This window comes from Anabrus simplex, chromosome 1, assembly GCF_040414725.1.
Source record: "Anabrus simplex isolate iqAnaSimp1 chromosome 1, ASM4041472v1, whole genome shotgun sequence".
Taxonomy (NCBI): domain Eukaryota; kingdom Metazoa; phylum Arthropoda; class Insecta; order Orthoptera; family Tettigoniidae; genus Anabrus; species Anabrus simplex.
In genome coordinates this window covers 1,447,821,733-1,447,840,476 of record NC_090265.1, presented here as the reverse complement: position 1 = coordinate 1,447,840,476, position 18,744 = coordinate 1,447,821,733, and the positions used below count along the sequence as shown (strand labels likewise).

The window sequence follows — 18,744 nt, the reverse complement described above, 5'->3', positions numbered from 1 at the left end:
CGGCCGCTTCCTTCCAATTCCTAGGCCTTTCCTATCCCATCGTCGCCATAAGACATATCTGTTGGTGCGACGTAAGGCAAATAACAAAAAAAAAAAAATTAAACAGAACGATGTTCATCTGTATTTTTTACAATATGCTTTACGTCGCACCGACACAGATAAGTCTTATGGCGACGATGGGATAGGAAAGGTCAAGGCGTGGAGAGGAAGCGGCCGTGGCCTTAATTAAGATACATCCGCAGCATTGGCCTGGCGTGAACGGCTATAATTTTAAGTCCATATATAATAATACATTTCAATTAAAATTACTGAATATATGAACATATTTCATTAATTATTAGTACATTTAAATCCGTTCCCTTCTGATCACTCTCTACTAGGATGTGAGCTGTAAAATAAGCTACTGAATTTGCTATGAAATGAAATGCCTCACAGGCGTTGGCAGTGGGAGTTTTTTTTAATGAATGTCTTATCTCTTATGGTTACCTAAGTAATACCAACATTACAGAAGAAATTCAAGTATAAGAAAGTAGAATGACTCTGGCAAAAGGGCATTACCCCTCACTTGTGACCGAAGAAGTAAACAGCAACGCTAGCATATACGCATTGCACCCAATCACACACGTCTTTTCCACCTTTGATAGTTATCCTCTAGTTCCTTAAAAGGAAAGAACCTGTTTACTGAGATCCATTGGAGTCAGGTAGATAAATGACCTAAAAGAGGAAATGTATAAAGGCAAACGGAGGTTTAGTTGGAAAGTGGATGTCGTATGAATTTGAGCCATCTCGAAATAAAGTTATAAATCTGAAACACTGGCCGAGCAAGTGGGTGTGCAGTTTGGGTCAAATAGATGTCAGTTTGCATTCGGGAGATTGTGGGTTCGAAACCTACTGCCGGCAACCCTGAAAATGAGTTTCCGTAGTTTCCCATATTCACACCAGACACATACTGCGGCTGTACTTCATTTAAGGCCACGGTCGCCCCCTCCCCACTCCTAACTCTTTCGTGTTCTATCGCTGCCATAAGAACTATCTGCATATGTGCGACGTAAAGGAATTTGTAAAATCAAACATTTTTAATTAAAATATTTTAACAGTAATTATGACAATGTAAGGCGCGTCTAGACTACTACAGGCACTGTTGTTAACGAAATGAAGAGGAAGTCATGGAATGTACCAAGGATTCCGAAACTCTCTAAGCCTTAGACAGAAGTTGACAACGTAAAGAATATCCTGGTTGTTTATTGCCATTCATAAATACATATTGCATAGGATTCTTCTACAGGCTACATTCACAGCCTACAACAACAGACATCTTCTCGAATGTCCACTGGTTGCGGAGGGCGATGGGAAGATTGTCATTCAGGGATTCACTTTCCGTACGGTTGCGCATCACAGCCACTTCATATATTCGCTTCTTACAGCGATACGGCGGCTTCCAACAGGGAAGAGGCTCGCAGAGCAGGTACTGCAATTCGTGAGGGAAGTATTGTGGGCCCAAGTTCATCATCGTGTACTCGGCCGTGTCGCAGGAGCACGAAGTAAGTGGTATGGACTCGCTGGACACAGCCACCGGCTGCCGCTTGATCATCGTGTTCCATTCTTGACACAGCACACCCCCGGAAAACAAGCAGGGCAAATTGTGCTTCTCACAGCACAACTTTGTACCTCCAGCTTCTAGCGCCCGCATCACAGCGAGAAGCAGTGCAACCTGGAAAGAAGAACAGGAACTGTACATCACTGCTTACACATATTGTATTTACTGTACTACTCAGCTGGTCGTTTCAATAAGGGTAAAGTAATCGTGTGGCTATTACAGCCTTTGCAGCTCTTGTAAGACAAATCTCCCAATGAATAAGGTGAGTGGCGTGTGCCGTATATAAGAAACTGTGTGTTATTGTAGAGGAAGGTAGTACTGTGTGTTCGGCGTGAGTTGCGGATAGGTTAGGGACAGCACATATAACCAGCCCTCATGCCAAAGGTATTAATCATTTACAATTTAAATTCCACAATGCAACCGGGAATCGAACTGAGGGCCCCGAAGTCCCAAGGACAAGATACTGACCACTTACCCATGGAGTCGGACGTTTTGATACAATAATGTCAAGTTGGTAGTAATTTGAATACGGTGGGAGCTCTGTTTTCGAAGTGCTGCCCAACAAGAGGCATTTGAAGAAAGAAAAATCATACCTCCTAATATCTCCTGACTTCTGGGACAGTCTGGTCGTCTGAAAATTATCCGGGGTCACTTTTTAACTAAGGTATCTCATTTAAAATTATTTGAAATGTACCATCACTTTTTTCTTTCTTTACTCTAATATAGCGTCCACCATATTTTCAGAGGTTATGAAATTATGTCAGGATCGAGTATATCTATCTAATCATGATCTACCTACATCACCTTAGGTCTCATTGAAATCCTACAACCTGTTTTCCAGTCATTTACCGGGTCAGGGATGGAATGAATGAAGCAGATATAAGCTATTAGTACGATGGGGTCACCACTCCCAAAGTGATTTATTAATGACTGATGGATGCTATGAAATGAGAATGGAGAGTGTTGCTGGAATGAAAGATGATAGGGAAAACCGGAGTACCCGGAGAAAAAACTGTCCCGCCTCCGCTTTGTCCAGCACAAATCTCACATGGAGTAACCGGGATTTGAACCACGGCATCCAGCGGTGAGAGGCCGACGCGCTGCTGTCTGAGCCACGGAGGCTCCACCTTAGGTCTCATTGTACCATATTAATATTTTATGTCAAGTCTGCGACGTAGGTTTAAACTTTTTGCCTCGTATACAGAAAACCAGGTTCGATTTCCGATTCATCAAATTATGTAAGTGTTATTTTGAAAGCTAAAATGTAATTTATCATTACCGCGAGGAGCCACTTGATAAATGAAACAATCCAATGTTGTTAATGTTTTACGCTTAACTACTTTAAACAGTTTTAGGGCTGCCGATATGCCAGAATTGTGTTCCACGTGAGTTCATTTACATGCCAGTATGTCTATCGACACGAGACTATCGTTTTTGAGAACCGTCAAATACCATAGGACTGAACCGGAAACGAATCCACCAGCTTGAGTTCAGAAGGCCAGCATTCTAATATCTGGGCCACTGAGCCCAGCAGGCGTATCCGACAATATCGATCTGCTCGTGGAGGTGTTTTCATCTCAGGGTGGTCAAACAAACGTTAGATACAGCAACGAGATTAACATCCAGGCGCGTCTATTTAGATGCGACATTTGTCCGAGTGTGTGTTTATGAATTAATTCACCATAGATCGTTTTCCTGCAGTTGTTGATGAAGTATGAAATGTGAGAACATTCGGCGAATGAATTATCCTGCCTATTATTCCGATCCCATTGCCATGAGAAGGCATGGAGTGGTAGACCAACACTCGCCGAAAAAATGTCTAACATTGCTGATGGTGTACTTGTGGCATTTTACTAAGATTCAAATATAACATCAATTACCTGAAGATCTCGTCAACAAACTGGAGCAAAATACATTTGAAATTAAACAAAGTTTTGAACAGTTTTGTAGCGTAGTTGGTTGAATGCTCGTGTAGAATGATTACGATTGAAGCGTTGATCCTGACATTAATGGTTGACATTCTGGTGTAAAATTTTGAAACTCGAGCGTTCATTAAGACCGACAACAATTGAAATGACTTAAACATAAAGCATTACAAGGAGAGCTTTATTCCTAAAAATGTAGTAGGATTGTAACATAATGGCTAAGTGAAGGAGGCGGAGGGGGATACGGGGGTTTGAGGCTGATCACACGTACACTTTGAACACGATCGTGCAGTTGTCTTCACAATTTCTAGCCGTTCGGTTGTTTTACTATAAGAGCCAATTTCTGTTTCTTTTTTATACATTTGATCGGGAATGAAAGTGAGGAGAGCTCAGGATACATTACTCAACATTAGAAGTAACTCTTTACTGGACGTTCTTAGAAAAGGGTAAGTATTATTCTCAGCTGAACTGTTAACCCAAAAAGTTGGGGAGAGTTGGCGTCAGGAACGGCATCCGACTGTAAAAAATACCTGCCAATACCATACAAATACGACAAGTTCTGTAAGCATAGACTCGGAAACTGCTAGGGAGTTACCCAGACGTGACGCGCAAGGGTCAATCAATCAATCAATCAATCAATCAATCAATCAATCAATCAATCAATCAATCAATCAATCAATCAATCAATCAATCAATCAATCAATCAATCAATCAATCAATCAATCAATCAATCAATCAATCCATACTGACCTATACTTAGGACAGTCGCCCAGGTGGCAGATTCCCTATCTGTTATTTCCCTAGCCTTTTCTTAAATGATTGCAAAGAAATTGGAAATTTATTGAACATCTCCCTTGGTAACTGCCAACGGCCGTAGCCGTGTTGAAACACCGGATCCCGTGAGATCTCCGAAGTTAAGCAACATTGGGCGTGGTCAGGAGTTGGATGGATTGCCACGCGCTGTTGGTGGGGGGTAAGGGAATGGAGGAGCGGAAAGGAACTGGCCACCCTACCGCAAGTAAACTCCGGCTCAGCAACACCTCTGCGGAGGTTCGGACCTGCCTTCGGGCAGAATAACCCTTACCTTACCTTGGTAAGTTATTCCAATCACAAAGTCCCCGTATTATAAACGAATATTTGCCCCAATTTGTCCTTTTGAATTCCAACTTTATCTTCATATTGTGATCTTTTCTACTTTTAAAGGCACCATTCAAACTAAGGCTCTATAAGATGGGTATGCTTAGCCGCCATTTTGGTTCATACATGCGCAATGGGCCATGTGATCAAACTCTAGTTTCTCCTACGAGCGTTCGCTTCGTCACATTGAACGTATTGCTTTAATCACCGCGTGCATTGGCAGAATAGTGCTATATTTGTGTGGATATTTATTACATAATGGTGGGTTGTTCTGCACCTAATTGTAGTAATGTCTCTACTGCGGGATGTCATGCATTATGCCTCCACTGCCTCTGCTACACCTTCTACTTCAACTGCTAACTTAAACCCTCATCCAGCTCCCACTGACATTACTACACCCCTTAATTCAGTCACATTGATTATTCAATATTCAGTTCTACCGCATATTCCAGCAACAGGAGTTCAACATCCAAACACAGTTACAATATTTGTCAAAACTAACTTAATATGACAGAAATAATTTGTTTAACAGTGGTGATAGTACAACAAATTCATTACTGGAAACCACGATCTGCGGTAGGCCTATATGCAGACAGGTCTTAAACTATGAGTTTTCTGACTCAAGCTCTGAAAGATTGGCATTTTTTAAAATTTGCGTGGTCTAAAGAAACCAAATTGTGAAGTTATGAAATTAATTTGTAACTGTGAGGACTTCTATAGGGACTATAAGCATTGTATGTATGTTCAGTCTTCAGCCCTAAGGCTGGTTGGATTCTCAACAGCTCCGCCATCAGCTGTCATACATGACCTAGGCATCACTGAAGAGGCGTACTAGAGAAATGAGGAGTGAGGTAGTTTCCCGTTGCTTTCCTCACCGGGCCAGAAGTTGCTATTACATATCAGTCTGCCAAGCCCACTGAAATGCATGCACCAACTAGCCCTATGAGCAACATTTTCACACCATTCATAGCAGGGACTGGCTGCAGAAGGAATGGCATTACTAGTATCGCTCATACCTCAGTCACTTTCATATTGTCAAAGCCAAGGATAAGACAGAGACAGATCAACGAAAGTAACAAAATTGCTCTAGCCCATGCAAGAAGACATAGTGCAGCGTAAACACTAGGTCCTGCCAGCAAAGGCATCTATAAGCATTAGATAATGCAAAATGGTGCAAATCTTGTAATGGAGACAATTTTGAATGATAAATGTACCAGTACATGTTTTCCAATTTAAAAGAAAAACATGTAAGACACTTCCTCAAAATTCGTTCGTGCTGTTCTGGACTTTAACAAGAATATACGGAAACGAGGTAAAATGTATGGGACTGCTTCGGAAAAGAAGAGAAAATGTAAACAAGGAATGGAATGTTATTGTTTTGTTAATACTGTAATAAAAAGGAGACAGTACATTTGTAAAATATTACTTAAATATCTTTCCTTTTAAAGGTACTGGCTGAGCAAGTTAACCAATGTTGCAACCCTTTGAAGTTTAATGAGGTGAGTCGTGTTGAGAAATCATACTACTTCTCCTCAAACCAGAGGAATCACAATATGAAGATAAAGTTGGAATTCAAGAGGACAAACTGGGGCAAATATTCATTTATAGGAAGGGGAGTTAGGGATTGGAATAACTTACCAAGGGAAATGTTCAATAAATTTCCAATTTCTTTGAAACCATTTAGGAAAAGGCTAGGAAAACAACAGATAGGGAATCTGCCACCTGGGCGACTACCCTAAATGCAGATCAGTATCGATTGATTGATTGATTCATTGATTGATTGATTGATTGATTGATTGATTGATTGATTGATTGATTGATTGATTGATTGATTGATTGATTGATTGATTGATTGATTGATTGATTGATTGAATCCCTGTAAAAAGTACTGTTAACTTTGCCAAAATAAAAAAATGTTTAATATCCTCCATAGCTCGTGCGTCATTCCTCCTACAAGTCAATGGTAACTGATTATCAGTGCAGTACTTCAGGATGGGAGAGAAGATTCAGCTATAGAAGTAGTTACTCTATCCCTACTTTCTTCCTGAATGTCATTTGTGTCATGAATGCTCGGTTGAATAAACTAAAATCCTCTGTTCATTACAACTGCATAAGCAGATGAGAATCATAACACTCACCAAAAATTAAGTTTATTTTGTACATAGAATGTAGTTTTTTAAATACTGGCAAATAAGAAAAGGGACTCAATTTTAGAATAAATAAAGAATCCCAGTTACTTGGGTGTGCTCGTCTTTGTACATAACATTTCAGAGTTATTTTTGTTCGAAGAATATTATGCTTATTATTTCGACAACACTGAAAATAGCGCTGGATAAATTTCACGCAAGTATGAAATACCGACTGAGATCATATGGTATCAAAATCTCCTACCATGTCAAATTCTACGATTTAAGAATGACAGCAGCCTATATCAATACCACGGTGTCCCTCATTTCATTTGACGGTAACGCGGCGCATAGCTTACGAACAACCTATTCTACTTATCAATAATATAATAATAATCCGATTTATTAGTAAGCTATTTTTCTAATAATTCTCCAGTGAGAGTACATGCCTAGTTTGTTTGTTTGTTTGTTAAAAGGCAAATTATCAACGACCGTGCTTTTACAATCACCATCTCGAGTAAAAATTACACAATAATGTACGAAATAAACTAATATTTATGTTGAGTAACCGTTTGAGTAAAACTGAGAATGAGTATTTTTATGAGTATTCTAGCGTGGAGAAGAGTAAAAAAGAGGGATATACAAGGCTGGGATGGTCAACTGCCTTACCAACGTAGTGCAGGAATGAACCATAATGGCGGGTGAGCATACCTAGTCTTTAGAGAGCCCTAATTCAAACGTATTCGTCTACTGATGTCATTCCACTCCACCTCTCCACTGACAGCTCGGAATATACCTCTTAGTCGAGCAGCTCGTCTCGTTTCTCCCGAGTCCTCACAGCCCAAACTTTGCAACATTTTTGTAACGCTACTCTTTTGCCGGAAATCACCCAGAACAAATCGAGCTGCTTTTCTTTGGATTTTTTCCAGTTCTTGAATCAAGTAATCCTGGTGAGGGTCCTACATACTGGCACTATACTCTAGTTGGGATCTTACCAGAGACTTATAAGCCCTCTCATTTACATCCTTACTACAACCCCTAAGTACTCTCATAACCTTGTGCAGATATATGTACGCTTTACTTACAATCATATTTATGTGATTACCGCAACGATGATCTTTCCTTATATTAAGACCTAGGTACTTACAATGATCCAGAAAAGGAACTTTCATCCCATCAACGCAGTAAATAGAACTGAGAGGACTTTTCCTATTTGTGAAACTCACAACCTGACTTTTTACCCCGTTTATCATCATACCGTTGTCTACTGTCCATCTCACAACATCATTGAGGACATTTTGCAGTTGCTCACAATCTAGTAACTTATTTATTACTCTATACAGAATAACATCATCTGCAAAAGGCCTTATCTCTGATTGCACTTCTTAACACATATCATTGATATATATAAGAAAACATAAAGGTCCAATAATACTGTCTTGAGGAATTCCCCCTTAATTATTACTGGGACAGATAAAGCTTCGACTACTCTAATTCTCTGAGTTCTGTTTTCTAGAAACATAGCCACCCATTCAGTCACTCTTTTGTCTAGTCCAATTGCACTCGTTTTTGCCAGCAGTCTCCCATGATCTACCCTATCAAATGCCTCAGATAGGTCAATCGCGATACAGTCCTATTGACCTCCTGAATTCAGGATATCTGCTATATCTTGCTGGAATACTACAAGTTGAGCTTCAGTGGAATAACCTTTCCTAAACCCAAACTGCCTTCTATGAAATAAGTTATTAATTTTGCAAAGATGTCTAATATAATCAGAAAGAATGCTTTCCCAAATCTTACATGCAATGCATGCCAAACTGACTGGCCTGTAATTTTCAGCTTTATGTATATCAACCTTTCCTTTATACACAGGGGCTACTATAGCAACTCTCCATTCATTTGCTACAGCTTCTTTATGCAAGCAATAATCAAATAAGTACTTCAGATATGGTACTATATCCCAACCCATTGTCTTTAGTATATTCCCAGAAACCTTACCAATTCCAACTGGTTTTCTAGTTTTCAACTTTTGTATCTTATTTTAAATGTCATTGTTGGCATAAGTAAATTTTAATACTTCTTTAGTATTAGTCACGTCACCTCCTCTATCTGAACATTATCCTTGTAACCAACAATATTTACATACTGCTGGCTGAATTCTTCTGCCTTTTGAAGACCCTCGCATACACACTCCCCTTGCTCATTAATGATTCCTGGAATGTCCTTCTTGGAACCTGTTTCTGCCTTAGAGTACCTATACATACTCTTCCATTTTCACTATAATTTGTATGATCGCCAATTATGCTTGCCATCACGTTATCCTTCGCTGACTTCTTTGCTAGATTCAGTTTCCTAGTAAGTTCCTTCAATTTCTCCTTACTTCCACAGCCATTTCTAACTCAATTTCTTTCCAACCTGCATCTCTTTCTTAGTCTCTTTATTTCTCTGTTATAATATAGTGGATCTTCACCATTCCTTACCACCTTTAAAGGTACAAACCTATTTTCACATTCCTCAGCAGTTGCTTTAAACCCTTCCCAGAGTCTGTTTACATTTTTATTTACCATTTTCCACCGATCATAGTTACCTTTTAAAAACTCCCTTATGCCTGTTTTATCAGCCATACGGTACTGCCTAATAGTCCTATTTTTAATACCTTCTTTTTTATATTTAACTACCACATAAACAGCTTCGTGATCACTAATACCATCTATTACTTAGGTTTCTCTATAGAGCTCATCTGGTTTTATCAGCACCACATCCAGAATTTTCTCCCCTCTAGTCGGTTGCATCATTTTCTGAATCAGATGCCCTTCCCATATTAAATTTGCCATTTTTTGGTCATACTTCCTGTCGTTCGCATTACCTTCCCAACTGACATTTGGTAAAATGAGATAACCCGCTACAATTACGTTCCTTTTCTTATCGTTTTCCACATAGCTGATTATCTTGTCAAATAACTCTGAATCAGCGCCAGGGCCACCCTTTTTTGGTCTGTACACTCCAAAGACATGAAGTTGCCTATTATCTTTAGAGATGAGCCTTACACCTAGAATTTCATGTTTGTCATGTTTCGTAGCTTACAGTTTCTTCTTTCACCAGAATGAATACTTCCGCTCCTACCATTCCTATTCTATCTCTATGAAACACACTCCAGTTCCGTGAGAAAATGTCTGCATCCATTATATCATTTCTCAGCCATGATTCAAATCATATTACAATATCTGGTAAGTATATATCTATTAATTTAATTAATTCTATTCCTTTCTTTACAATACTACTACACTTCAGCACTAACATTTTTATGTCATTCCTACTTGACTTCCAGTTCTCCTTTCCCTTATAACCGCTCCTTAGGCCACCCCGTTTCCCTGAATGTAGCTCCCTATAACCTTTCCAAACAAATTTCCTAGCTTATAGGTACCACTGCGGTACTATCTCCTACCCACCCATTAGGATCTAGAAATCTCACTCCCATTTTTCCACACACCCCTCTCCATATTCTCATTTAAATCCTTAATCACCTTCCAGTCAGTATCCCCCCTACACAGTATTCCACTGATAACAATCTCCGCTTCCTTAAACTCCACCAGTGCTGAATTTACCAGATCTCACACATCCCCAACTATGTTGGTACTTATACCCGCCTGTCTTACGTTATTAGTACCAACGTGAAGCACTACTACCTTCTCCTCCTTTGCCTCCTCCTTCTCTTCTACTCTCCTCGACAATTGCCTTAACCTAATTTCTGGAATACACTCTACTCTGGTTCCCTTTCCTCCACACACTTTCCCCACATGTCCAACCATGGAATCTTCATGACGAGAGCCTCAACCCTACCGCCTGCCCCTTGTGAAAAACTTGTAAAGGCTACCAGGTCATAGGCGGGCTCGGCTAAAGAAGCAAGTCCAAATGAGGATTGGTACCCTGAATGTTGGATCTATGACTGGGAAAGGAAGAGAGATTGTGTACCTAATGATGAGAAGAAGAATTGGACTTATTTGTGTTCAGGAAACTACGTGGAAGGGTATCAAAGCAAGAGACATTGGAAGTGGCTTTAAGTTGCTATACAGCGTATCAAATAGTGCAGGAAGAAATGGTGTGGATATTATTCTCTCCAAGGACATGTTCACCTGCGTGGTTAGTGTACACAGAAGAAGTGTCTGAATAATGAGTGTGAAGTTGTGTCCTGGGAACGACTGCCTATGCTCCACAAGTTGGCTGTGAGGAGGATGAAAAGGATGGCTTCTGGAGGGACTGCAACAGGAACTTTTCTGTATATCAGCTGATGAAAGGGTACTTCTTGGTGGAGACCTGAATGGACATATTGGCACCAATGTGGAAGGGAAAGCATTGAGGAGATTACGTGGAAGTTGGATGCATCAGTAAACTTCCACTCTGAATTTATTATCCTTAATTTTATTTACGTGTACGTTAATGCGTTTTATGAAATTTGATCAGGCGTCCATTCAAATTTATCGTATAATTCAACTTTGGACACTTATGACGTACTGATATGAAAATGATTCAATATTATTTTTGATAAGTTATTGACACATTTAATTTCGAACAAAGATACTTATATATTATTTGATTTAAGGAATAATGACAATTTATCGTGGTAAACCATTTTAATCAATATTAGAATGCAATGATTCTAAAATAATTGTCAATACGAGAATAAAAACAAAATATTTCCAAGGAAGGAGAGTAAGCAATTGCCCCGAATGACACTTGCAACATTCCTTCTCTGGATAACGGTACCGAGGAGCTGTCGGAGATTTTCAGTAGCAGTTTTACATTCTCATAGATAAGGCTATTTTCTTCAGAACATCAGCGCTCATACGTTTCGACAGCAAACGCGACGAAGATGTAATTATCGTAAAGGCATCGATATTTATTCCGCTTTAAAAGAACGGCTGCCTCTGCTGCTAACCCAGATACTTCAGAGGTGGTAAGTAAATGTGTAACCGCTAGAGCATCCACACAAGTTGTATCTCACATTAAGAATTTCCCGTTCTTCAAAGGTATGGCTGATAGTACATCCGGAAGTTTACCATCGAAATGACTGTTTCCTATAGGTTCTAAAATAGGTGGAACATGCGCGGGTAATAGGACTCTCTGGATTATGTACGAGTAATTCAAGAAGAAATGCCTGAAAATCCTTCCCGAGTTTTCAGGGCACCTTAAACCAAGGTGTCCTAACTGTTCCAAAATATCATCGCAGGTGCAAATATGCTGCTGGAATATTCTGCATCCCAAGCGTAAGATTACAGCAAGCGGAAAGGTGTGTTATCCATATAAGTTCCCATACCGTTTGAAGGAATGGCGGTACGCAACTAGCCTCTTTCTTTCGGATTGTGCGAAACCTTGCTTGATGTCTAGGTGACAAAACCAGTGCTTTATGAATCCGTGAAGCATTGGTAATAACGCAGTTTTTTCTGGACATCTAGACGTGATGAAGGATCTGAGATTTGTTCACAATTTCTCAGTCATGGAGAGCTTCTGGCAAACAGCACACTTCAATATCACCGTGAATAGAAACATGTAATTTGACAAAATTGAGAACTCCGTAAGACGGAGAAATACGTGGAGATGAGGAGATATCAGTTATTCTACTAATAACAAGCCCGCCAAATATTACGGGCAAACTTTCCAAGGTCTACTACTTGTGCTTCTCTAATGGAATGTTCATAGTAAATTGCAGACAATTTCTTAGTAAACCATCAGCCACATTGAGAAATGGAGGAAATAACACACAGGTATAGTACGAATGAATATATTTAATTTCGGATTTGCGAAACAGCATTTAACTGAAAATATGCAGTGAAGGAATTCAGTGCAAATACATTCTCAAAATGTACCTTCAGAAGAGCAATATTTTCATACAGATATTTATGTGCCATCAAGGAAGATTGGTAATCCGAAGATCGTTAGTTTGGGTTAGAAACCTACAACAGGGACTACTCTGTCATCCATACCAGAACAAAGGACTCATTTTCATTTTTGGGGAATTAATGTCCAGAGCAATGTTTTATACAATCTACCACTAGTTTGTGAAAGAAATCTGTCAAATCACACTTTTAAATTGTTACTGTTTAATGTTAAAACGCATTTATATTTAAATTAACTCATGATATATTATTCATAAACTAGAAGTAATAGACATGGAATTAGCGAGAATGATTGCTGGTACAAACAGATAGGAACAATGGCAAGAAGGTACTGGGAATGCGGATAACAAGGGTAAGATAGGAATGAACTCAATGGATGAAGCGGTACGCATAAACCAGCTGTCGTGGTGGGGTCATTTGAGGCAAATGGAGGAGGATAGGCTAACTAGGAGAATGATGGACTCAGTTATGGAGGGTAAGAGAAGTAGACAGATATCGAGAAGGCGATGGTTAGACTCAGTGTGGACTCAAGATTGCGGCGGTGGATAGTAAATTCATAGAGGATTGTAGACTGAACGCTGAAAAGCATAACGGTCCACAGTAAAGATATGAATGTATGTATGTATGTATGTAGTATGTATGCATGCATGCATGCATGTATGTATCAGCTTGCATTCTGGAGATAGTGAGTTCAAACCCGAATGTTGGCAGCCCTGAAGATTATTTTACGTGGTTTACCATTTTCACACCGGGCAAATGCTGTGGCTGTACTTTGAGTAAGGCCACGGCCGCTTCCTTCCCACTCCTAGCCTTTTCCTGTCCCATCGTCGGCATAAGACCTGTCACAATCAGTCATCAATGATCTGCATTTAGGGCTGTCGCCCAGGAGGCAGATTCCATATCAGTTGTTTGCCTAGATTTGTCTTAAATATTTTCAACGAACTATCTGTGTCGATGCGACGTAACGCAGATTGTAAAAAAAGACAAATTCTAACTTTCAAGTATTGGAAGGATATAAACAGAATTTAAAAATAAATGTTTTTGTATTCCTTAATAATAGTCATCAATTCATGATATATTAAAAAATTAAAAGTGTGATTTGATAGAATCTGATGTTGTTTCAAGAGTGAAACGTGTCTTTCTGTTTTTAATTCACTTTTTTCAGATATAATCTGTTAATTATTGCTTTCTTTTTCAGGTATTTTCTAAATTTTTGTTATACTGAATTAGTTTCGACACTTACAAATTAAGTATAATAGATTAAGAAAACTCGGTCACCTGGAAATCATTGTATGAATTGCAAGACTGAAAAATCACCGGACTGAAAAGATCCACTTGTTGAGCCCCTCTTCGTAAAGGTATTATTTCAGATTGGGAAAAGCGATTGCTGGCGTATGTATATGCCTGTCAAAGAAAACCGTAAATATTTAGAACCTTAGCTCTAATGATACGAAGCATAGAATCCCTTTCTATGCAATCGAAAGCGTTTGGAAAATCAGTCTTCAGACGCACTTTATTTCACAAATTCTGATTCCGGAAAAACACAGACAGATGAAAGACAGCCTCACATCCATTGCACGTGTTAAATCCAAGCTGATGTGGATAAAAGCGTTCTTTTAATTCTCCCTTAACGGGCCTATAAGCCATGTTAACTACCAATCGCCGAAAAGTATCACCAATAGCAATAAGACGGATTCCTCCACACTTCTTGTCAAGTGCTACCAATGAAGCACCGTACACAACAGGGCAAAGAGCATAATTAACTTTACCATCCAGGAAGAGGTTACATAGCCGCGTTGTGGCCTGAAGGAGACGCTTATCAGCTTCAACTGCCGATTTAAAGACCCAATTTGTGATATGCTGAGGCCTAATCCCATCAAAACCAGAAGACGATTCATTGGGGAAACGTCCAATTGCTTGAAGAAAGGACTGTTCGGGCAAGGGAAAATTATGGACATCAGTATTAGTGGGTTCTTCAAATGAAAGGAGCGAAGATGGAGCAGAATGATTGTCTCTCAAAGCTGCAGAAGTACAGGCTATTCGATCCTTTAATCCGTAATCAGATGGAAGTGTCCGCACAGTCCCTCGAATTTCACTTTATTCTCAACGAGACGTGATTTGGGAAAACCAACTCTTTTCCTTCTGATCACGAAAAATAACAATTTAAATTCCTTTACCTTATGCTTAATATATTACGAGGAATTTTTAGGAAACCCAAGAAGCATAAAAGCAGCCTGTTGTATGGAATGCAGTGCTCTATAACGTGATACGACTTTTCAATGGTGAAATATCTTTCGCTCTTGGGAAGAAGTATCAACGAGAAATTACACAATCAACGATAGACAATAAGAAAATATAACGAAGTTGGCTACCGCATTCTTTACTGATAATAATTCAGTTACAACATTATCATAATAAAGCTCATCCACGCCAAACAACGCAATGAAACATGTAAAACATATTAACAAACCACGTATTCGGTTGACGAACCCCAAAAAAAGCACAATTTGATCGATTTCGATAGGGATATTGCTTGACTGATGTCAGTGGGCAAATCCATAGCCTCCTACCAAAGATTGCTATTTCATAATTTCACACTTCTAACAGGGCAATTTCAAGTAATCTAAATTTTATATTTCGTGCTTCGATAGACTGAAAAATGTTGAGGTCGACACTGGAAAAGAATGATTTCCCTCTTAACAAATTTCGTTCTATTTAATTAGTTACAGTATGACAACAATTTCAATAAAAACCAACATGGGACGACAAATTCATCCTCGTCCTATGCCTAAAATACCTGTACGATTTAAAGTTGTCACATAAACTTTTCAGTGAACATGTTAAATTTCATGTGAGGAATTCTATCCGCAGTTAGATTTTCGCCATTACTGTCACGAATTTCACCTAGTATGAGTCTAACCATGTTTAAAATATTTCAGGAAGACAGCCTTTATAGATTAAATTTTAAATAAAAATATTAAGATATTTGATTTATAAACTAATGCAATTTTGAAAATCAGTTTCCAACATTTTCATTAGAAACCTTAAACATTTACTACATATACTATCTTACCTGTCCCCAAAGAACTCCTGAAGCTATCTTCATCCCGTCAGGTGTTGGCTGAATGGCATTAATACCGGTCAAGTTAGTCTTTATATATCGGAAGTCAGATGTTCGTAACCATGGAGACCGATAAAAGGTGTGGGTGGTTTTCTGCTAATAGCCTGTCTCTCTGTTCCTTGAAACGGACGTCTAAAAGCATAGTGTGGGCTCAATAGAAAAATAACGGGGTCACCGCGTGCAAATATAAAGAGGATATTACGTACAAAATGAAGAAGATAAAAGCTTAAGGTAACTGAAAAATATCTATAAAAATGACATGACGTCTGTCTGTCTACCTTTCGAAACTACATCACTGGCCAGAATTTCATTAATTTATATAAAAATATTCTAAAAGGGATCTATCACTTGGCTAAACTACGTTAAATTTTAAAATATGGGCCAGAAAATATATTATTTGCGAAATTTTTTCCGAGATATTCAGTAATAGCATACTCGTAGACCACGGACCCTGTTTACGTCAACATAACGATGATACAGGCTTATTGATATGAAGGCGACTGCCTACGTACTGGGAGTGTGTGGTTTGTTGAGCAATGTGAGAGTACTTCGGCCACGATGGATATTTCCTACACCTACTTTGGAAAATTATCTTTCCTAATTGACCTCAGATTTTTAACAATTTACTACTGCTTGTCTGGGAGATTTAACACACGTATTGATTGAAGAAGATAGAAAGCTTATGAAAATATAACTTTAAATGTCTTCTAAACGGAACATACCGCGCGAGTTGGTTGTGCGGTTAAAGTCGTTCAGCTGTGAGCTTGCATCCGGGAGATAGTGGGTTCGAACCCCAGTGTCAGCAGCCCAGAAGATGGTTTTCAGTGGTTTTCCATTTTCACACCAGGAAAACGCTGGGGCTGTACCTTAATTAAGGCCACGGCTCTTCCTTACCACTCCTAGGCCTTTCCTATCCCATCGTCGCCATAAGACCTATCTGTGTCGGTGCGACGTAAAGCAAATAGCAAAAATAAACTGAACATTCCAAAATGCGGTAAAAGGTGATAAAGAGCTGCCACGTAGATCAGAAGTGAGTGACAATGTCGTCGGCTATCACACCCCTTCTCGCACTGTACTCAATTCATTTAACCACCTTTTAAACTCAAATGTCAAATTGACCCTGAATATTGGAAGGTTGTGGCATCCACTCGTCCAGAATGGCATCGCCTCATCCACCAAAGGCATCTATCCATTGAACTACATCGGAGGAAACTTCTGGACGACAAACGCAATGCTAGGAAAGAGCGTATGAATAGCAGAAGTATCAACCCTCAAGGACCAGTGGCTATCCAAGACACCATGTGCCAACATTGTGGAAGAGTGGGTAGTTCCAGAATGGGATTACACAGTCATCAAAGAATTCGTGTGATTTGTACTTTACCTTTGGACGACAATCACACTCGTTAACGAGTGATAGCCTAATGAACTGAAATGGCGTATGGCTTTTAGTGCCGGGAGTGTCTGAGGACATGTTCGGCTCACCAGGTGCAGGTCTTTTGATGTGACCCCCGTGGGCGACCTGCGCGTTGTGATGAGGATGAAATGGTGATGAAGACAGCACATACACCCAGCCCCCGTGCCAGCGAAATTAACCAATGATGGTTAAAATTCCCGACCCTGCCGGGAATCGAACCCGGGGCCCCTGTGACCAAAGGCCAGCACGCTAACCATTTAGCCATGGAGCCGGACCAGTAGCGGTGACAAGGGCGGGCGAGGGGGGGGGGGGCAGTCCCTCCCCCCACTTTGTGGAGAAAAATTGTTCCATTTTAGCCATCTGAAACTAGGAATATAGGAGTATTTTTTTTATAAAAGCACTTTGTACAAGCCCTGTTTTCTTATCAGCTAATTCTTTACTTTATTTTCGTTAATTATTAGCGGAAATACGCACAAAATGTCGCTCGTCGCGGCTAACTGATTTGCATAGCGCCACAGCAAGTAGTGGGGACTTTGCATATGCTGTGAGAAAGGGTACCAGGGGTATAATTTTTTGCTAAGATCATGGACACTGAGGTATAATTCACCGACTTGCCGCGCACGTTCATCCGTCTAGCAGTCTCTTTCCTGTCATTAGGTTCTTAGTGTATAGGCCTAGTCAAATACTAAATGATTTTTATTGCATAATCACGCCGTACTTCTGTTTAATTGTAATAGATGTATATATTGTTCCTTTGATGCAATTTTTATTGTATAGTCCATTATTGAATCAGAATCTCAAATTATTGCCACACTTAAGTTGGTAAAACATTTACCTCTCTGTGGAAATTAGCTCAGAGAGCATAAATAATTCCCACTTTGGAGTTCTTTTCAGTTTACATGCATACACCACGCCGTCTTCCTCCCTCCCTCCCACCCCCCATCCCCCGCCCGCTATATCCCACTAACCCATGTATTATTTGTTGTCTGTACATCTTTTGCCCCTCACTTTTAATTCCCAATCGCCGCTACTGAGCCGGACGATAGCCTAATAATATATAATAACTTATTTCTCTTTCTTTTCATGACTCTCATAGCCCATGCTTCCATTGTATAATAAAAATCCCCTTATTTTGTTGATACGGTGACCTTGTTATTCTATTATTATTTAATTCTCGAACCGACGAGCGTCGATATTTCGAAGATTTTCCCAGAGCCTACAGTTCATCAGCGCATCTGGTGACGAATGAGGAGTACCGTTTCAACAAGAAGTCAGACTAAACCAAACCCCACGTTACTACAGCCCAAATGCGCCTTGGCCTACCTGGTGACCGCTGTTCATTCCGATGGCCAGCATATTATGAGGTGACGTGTCGTCAGCGCGACGAATCATCTTGACCATTATTCTTGGCTTTCTAGAACGGATTTCAACGACAAAGCAACTGAGAGATTTCATTCAAACCATTCGGGGTTTTTTCCTGCGTAGAAAACACTTATTCCAACTATTCAAACGTCATTAACCGAAATGACG

At 39.7% G+C, this 18,744-nt stretch overlaps 1 protein-coding gene across 1 annotated transcript; it reads right to left on the bottom strand.

The window, feature by feature from the left end:
- Positions 1-1,255: 1,255 nt before the first annotated feature.
- On the bottom strand, positions 1,256-15,785 carry LOC136879311 (prothoracicotropic hormone). Its single transcript, XM_067153134.2, has 2 exons — positions 15,753-15,785; positions 1,256-1,711 (listed from the first exon to the last, which is right to left on the bottom strand). Exons 1-2 carry the CDS (start codon positions 15,783-15,785, stop codon positions 1,280-1,282), a joined length of 465 nt encoding a protein of 154 aa, XP_067009235.2. The 3' UTR covers positions 1,256-1,279.
- Positions 15,786-18,744: the final 2,959 nt, after the last annotated feature.